Raw genomic sequence first — 6,435 nt, forward strand, 5'->3', positions numbered from 1 at the left:
GGGATGGGATCTCATGGAGGATCGGTTGGTGAAGGCTGTGGGACAGTGGTGTTTGATTAGAGTAGAAATTCCCTAAGATAGATTACGTTTTATGGTGCTAAGATTCAAGTTTTGTTAAGGTTTTACATATTGTGCTTATTTGGTTTAGAATGCTTTAAGCTTGAATTCTTGTAATGGATATGGAGTTTAGGATTGCCTTTGGCGTCCCGGGGTCTTATATCCTACATCACTGGGTACTGTTACCATACTGAGAACCTCCGGTTCTCATACTATATTTCTGTTGTTGTTTTCAGATGCAGGTCGCAACCCACCTCGGTGAGTTGTCTGGTTTGTGACAGGAGCGGAGAATCCGAATACCTTTTGAGTCTCTTTTGAGTTATTTTGATTATGTCTCTCACCTTTATATTTTGTTTTTCCTAGAGGCTTGTATTTAAGAGAACAAAAATTGTATAAGCTATTTTTACTGTCTGGTTTCATATATGGGCTGTATATGGCTAGCCAACTTAAACTCCACGAGCCGTGGCTAGATTCTTGTAATATTATACTACTATACTTTGTTATATCACATCTGTTTCTGGTGCGTTATGTTAGATGCTTTGTGAGTTTGTTTTGCGCTTTTAAATCATGTTTTTGAGCTATATCTTTCATCAGACTTCTAGATAATATTATTCCTTATATATATATATATATATATATATATATATATATATATATATATATATATATCATATGTATGAGCTTAGTATTGTCGTAACCTTTGATTAACCTTGCTTTATGACGCGAGGTAAGGCTTTGGCTAATTAAGGTGTTATATTTAGTGGTATCAGAGCGGTTCGTCTTCGTGAACCTAAGGGATGGACCAATTGTGCTTCATTGCATACTCTGTGTGTCTTTTCTTTGATGCTATTAGGTTATCTAGTTGATATATATATATAGCATGCATGTTTGTGAGTGTCTGTCTGGGATAATTAAAGCACCAGGCTTTTGATGTTGAGACTGATCACCTTAATATCGATAGTTTGGTGTAGACAGGAACCCTAATGGTCACTCACGGACGAGGTCGAGCACGTTCACGCGAGAGTAGGAATGAGCAACCGGCGAACAACCATGCCGAATTCATGGCGGTGATGGTGAATCTAGCCAACACTATGGAGGTGAATGCTGTTGCGACTCTGCAAGATGTGCAGAGGCTAGGTCAACTGGTCGGGAACGGCAACGAAAACAGGAACGACAACAAAAATGGGAACGGTGAAAGGAATGCTCATGATAACTAATAAACCACTATTTTATGATTTACAATGTGTTTAATTGTGTGGTTTTATCATGGTCTTTACCCACTTATTCATATAATTAGCATGCATTTATATTTCCTTCCTAAAATTATTACATGGTTAAAAACATGCTTCTTTGGTCTTAATTTAGCTAATCTTAATGCTCTATTATTACCATTCGATGCCTTGATCTGTGTGTTAAGTATTTCAGGTTTTATAGGGCATGAATGAGTGAAAGATTGGGAAAGAAGCTTGCAAAAATGGAAGGAACACAAGATGTTGAGGAGATGATCAGCGAGAAGTACGTGTATGCGTCAGCGACGCGACCGCGCGAAAGAAAGGAATCCGCAGTGACGCGGCCGCATGACTCACGCGACCGCGCGGATTGGAAAAGCACAAGTGACGCGGAAGCGTGGACGACGCGAACGCGTGGCAGGGAAAAACGCGAATGACGCGTCCGCATGGATGATGGGATCGCATGACATGCGCAATCTGCAGAATTACAAAAGTCGCGGGCAGAGATTCTGGGCCGCATTTCAACCCAATTTTTCGGCCCAGAAACACAGATTAAAGTCAGGGAACTTGCAGAGACTCATCAGGCTCTCATAATTCCCAATTTTAGTTTTATATGTAGTTTTTAGAGAGAGAGGTTCTCTTCTCTCTCTAAGGATTTAGGATTAGGATTTCTATTAGAATTAGGATTATTTCTTCGTACCAGGTTCAATAATTTATGTTTCTCTTCTACTTTTATTTACTCTGATATTTTTATTTGTGTTTAATTGATGTTGCCCAATTGGCTGATGATATTGTCTATGTTAAAATTGACATTTTTATTTAATATAATTTGAGGTATTTCAGACTTATATGTTATAGATGCTTTGGTTCTATCCAAATTATTTTCATTCAAGTAGATTTTATTCCCTTTTGGCTTTGGTTGATTAATTGGTAACTCTTGAGTTATCAACTCATTGTTGACTGAAAATTGGAATTCTTCAAGAATTAATTCGAGATCCAATAACTCTAACTTTTCCCAAGGAAAGACTGGGACTTGAGGATTCGAATTAATTCATTCACTTAACTTACCTTCATAGTTAGAGGTTAACAAAGTGGGAGAAAAATCCAATTCTCATCACAGTTGATAAGCATAACTAGGATAGGACTTCCAGTTCTCATATCTTGCCAAGAGTTTATTTTATAGTTATTTATTTATTTTAATTGTCATTTGAATTACTTGTCATACTTCCTCCTTATTTCCAAAGCCCCCAATTTTACCTTTTTCATAGCCAATAATAAGAACATACCTCCCTGTAATTTCTTGAGAAGACGACCCGAGGTTTAAATACTTCGGTTATCAATTTATTTAGGAGTTTGTTACTTGTGACAACCAAAACGTTTGCACGAAAGGATTTCTGTTGGTTTAGAAACTATATCTACAACGCGACTTTATAAAATTCTTTACTAGCAAAAATTCTAACGTCAATAACGTTGAGGGAAATGGAGATAACAAGGGAGGCATTCCGATGACTTTGGCAACTTTCCTCAAGGTTCACCCGCCAACATTCCGAGGATCAACTAATCCTACTAAAGCGGACCACTGGTTCTAGGCCATGGAGCTTGCTTTGCAGGCGCAGCATGTTTCATACAATCAGTATGTGAAGTTTGCCACTTATCAGCTTGAGGAAGAGGCCCAGCCCTGGTGGCAAGCAGAGTGTCGCTTGCTACAGCTACAGAACGTTGATGTTCCGTGGGATATGTTCCGAACGGCCTTTTACAAGAAGTACTTCCCTTAGTCTGCAAGGGAAGCGAAGGAGATGGAGCTGATGAAGCTGAAGCAAGGTTCCATGTCTATGGCAGAGTACACCAACAAGTTCGAGGAGCTTTGTAGATTTTCTCATGTGTGTCAGGGTGCCCCAGAGACTTACGAGAGCTGGAGGTGCATTAAGTACCAGAGGGGTTTTAAGGATAGCATTATGACTGCTATGGCCCCTATGGAGATCTGTGTCTTCTCTGACTTGGTGAACAAAGCAAGTGTTGGTGAAAGAATATGCCAAGACAGTGGCTACGTCCAAGGATACTCATGGAGGAAGCAGTTGCAAAGGACGTGGCAAGTATTACCATCCGAGGGGTCAAAGCTTTAAGAGAGAAGGATATGCACAATCAAGGTCAAGGAGGTTTTAGGAAGAGCACTCATGATCAGTTTCAGCGTTACAAGGGAAGAGGAAGTCAGAGTGGGTGCTTCAACTGTGGATTGCTTGGTCATATCGCGAGGGATTGCACTCGTGGGAAAAACCTGAATGTGGGACAGAATCAACACCAAGGTCGAGTTTTTGCTGTGAACGCCAAGGATGCTTCCAAGGCGGATTTGTTGATGAGAGGTATTTGTCTATTTGGTGATAAGACTTTAATTGCATTATATGATACTGGAGCATCGCATTCGTTTATCTCGTTTGCTAAAGTTGAGGAATTAGGCTTGAAAGTGTTAGAGTTACCTTTTGATCTGCATGTACATACTCCGCATCAGTCACTTATGACTAGGTCAGGTTGTAGACAAGTAGGTTTCAAGCTTGAGGGTAGAGACTTTGTACATGATTTGATCTGTTTACCTATGGTTGGGTTGGAGATGATTTTGGGGTTTGATTGGCTGTCGAAGAATCAGGTTTTGTTGGATTGCTTTGAACGGACAATTCGGTTTATGCCAGAAGGAGAGAACGGGGCAATAGTAGCCGCGAGATATTACCTGAACTCTGTAATGGTACACTGTAATGGGGAAGAGTGTCAGGGTTACATCTTGTTAACTGCTAATGCTTCGGATGATACCCCAGACTTAGATCAGATTCCAGCAGTTAGGGATTTTTCGGAGGTATTTTCGGAAGATATCCCTGAGTTCCCACCTCAACGGGAGATTGAGTTTATGATTGAACTGGTGCCGAGAGCCAGACCAGTGTCGATTGTACCGTATAGGATGGCTCCAAAAGAGCTAGCCGAGTTAAAGGTTTAGTTGGAAGAGCTTTTGAACAAGAGGTTCATTCGACCGAGTGTATCACCGTGGGGAGCGCCAGTTTTACTGATGAAGAAGAAGGATGGAGGAATGCAACTGTGTGTGGACTACCGACAGCTGAATAAAGTGACGGTGAAGAATAAGTACCCACTACCAAGGATAGATGACTTGATGGATCAACTACAAGGAGCTGGGGAGTTTTCCAAAATTAATTTGAGATCCGGTTACCATCAGATAAGGGTAAAGGAGGATGACATCCCTAAGCCTGTGTTTAAGATGCGCTGTGGACACTACGAGTTTGCAGTGATGTCCTTTGGGTTAACAAATGTGCCTGCTGTCTTCATGGATTACATGAACAGAGGCTTTCATCCCTTTCTGGACAAGTTCGTGGTAGTCTTCATAGACGACATCTTAGTTTACTCCAAGATGGCAAAGGAACATGAGGAACATTTAAGGATTGTGCTGCAAATCCTGAAGGAGCGGAACTTGTATGCTAAGTTGTCGAAGTGCGAATTCTGGAAGGAGGAAGTAAAGTTCCTAGGTCACGTGGTGAGCAAAGGAGGCATAGCGGTGGATCCTTCTAAGGTAGAAGCGGTGATGGAATGGGAAAGACTTACGATGGTAACGGAAGTTAGGAGTTTCTTGAGGTTAGCCAGATATTACCAGAGATTTATCGAAGGATTCTACCGGATTGCACTACCAATGACCAAGTTGACAAGAAAAGAAACGCCTTTTGTTTGGACGTCGGAGTGTGAAGAGAGTTTTCAAATGTTGAAGCAGAAGTTGACTTAAGCACCTGTTCTGATTTTACCGGAACCGCATGAACTGTTTGAAGTGTACTGTGATGCTTCTCTAAAGGGTTTAGGTTGCGTGTTGATGCAACACCGAAACGTAGTGGCTTATGCATCGCATCAGCTGAAACCGCATGAGGTGAATTATCCAACTCATGACTTGGAATTAGCAGCGATTATGTTTGCATTGAAGATTTGGAGACACCACTTGTACGGAGTGAGGTTTAGTGTCTTTCAGATCATAAGAGTCTTAAGTACATCTGTGATCAGAAGGAGCTAAATATGTGTCAGAGGAGGTGGATGAAATTGCTAAAGGACTATGACATTGAATTGTGTTATCATCTTAGAAAGGAGAATGTGGTAGTAGACGCTTTGAGTCGGAGGTCCTTGACAGTAGCTTGGATGAGAATCAAGGAAGAGGAGCTAGTAGAGAAGTTTGTGGATCTTAAGTTGGATATTGGTGAAGATGCCGGAAGAGCTTGCTTAGATCAGTTACAAATCTCAAGTGACTTTAAATCTGAACTCCTAAAGGCTCATCAAAACGATGACGTGTTACCAAAGGTGTTGCTAGCTATTGAACAAGGGAAGCAATGAAGAGTGTCATGGGATCAAGATGGATTGTGGAGATTCAAGGGTAGGATTATTGTACCGGATGTGCGGACGTTACGGCAGGATATATTGAGAGAAGCGCACAAGAGCGGATTTTCTATTCACCCTTGAAGTACGAAGATGTATCACGATCTGAAGACTGTGTTCTGGTGACCTGGTATCAAGAAGGACGTGGCAGAACATGTCTCAAAGTGCCTAACGTGTCAGAAGGTGAAGATAAAACATTAGAAACCATCAGGGATGCTACAGCCACTTGAAATTCCTCAGTGGAAGTGGGAAGGAATAGCGATGGATTTTGTGACAAGTTTACCGAGGACTAGGTCAGGATTTGATGCAATTTAGGTGATCGTGGATCACTTAACCAAATCTGCTCATTTTCTACCTATTCGAGTAAATTTTTCTATGGAAGAGTTAGCAAGGTTGTATGTAAAGGAGATAGTAAGGTTGCATGTTGTGCCATCGAGCATAGTGTCGGACCGTGATCCCCGATTCACTTCAAGATTTTGGGGAGCTTTTCAAAGAGCTTTTGGTACGAATCTACGTCTTAGTACGGCGTATCATCCACAAATAGATGGACAGTCAGAAAGAACTATTCAGACGTTGGAAGATATGCTGAGAGCGTGTGTTTTGGATTAACCTAGAAGTTGGGACCACTACATGCCATTGGTGGAGTTTGTGTATAACAACAGCTTTCATCCGAGCATTGGACTGGCTCCGTATGAGGCTTTGTATGGACGGAAGTGCCAGTCTCCACTATGTTGGTATG

General features: G+C 41.4%; 1 protein-coding gene across 1 annotated transcript; it reads left to right on the top strand.

Moving 5' to 3' along the window:
* Window positions 1-3,420: 3,420 nt before the first annotated feature.
* Window positions 3,421-4,269, top strand: LOC112795035 (uncharacterized). The gene is made up of 2 exons (XM_025836990.1): window positions 3,421-3,774; window positions 3,892-4,269. Exons 1-2 carry the CDS (start codon window positions 3,421-3,423, stop codon window positions 4,267-4,269), a joined length of 732 nt encoding a protein of 243 aa, XP_025692775.1.
* Window positions 4,270-6,435: the final 2,166 nt, after the last annotated feature.

Source organism: Arachis hypogaea, chromosome 4, assembly GCF_003086295.3.
Source record: "Arachis hypogaea cultivar Tifrunner chromosome 4, arahy.Tifrunner.gnm2.J5K5, whole genome shotgun sequence".
Taxonomy (NCBI): Eukaryota; Viridiplantae; Streptophyta; class Magnoliopsida; order Fabales; family Fabaceae; genus Arachis; species Arachis hypogaea.

Excerpts from the sequence above, each read along its gene's own strand:
- LOC112795035 (XM_025836990.1), top strand. The coding sequence starts at position 3,421 with ATGCACAATCAAGGTCAAGGAGGTTTTAGGAAGAGCACTCATGATCAG. Across the intron at positions 3,775-3,891 it reads AGTTACCTTTTGATCTGCAT|ATGATTTTGGGGTTTGATTG; the intron begins GTACATACTCCG and ends GTTGGGTTGGAG.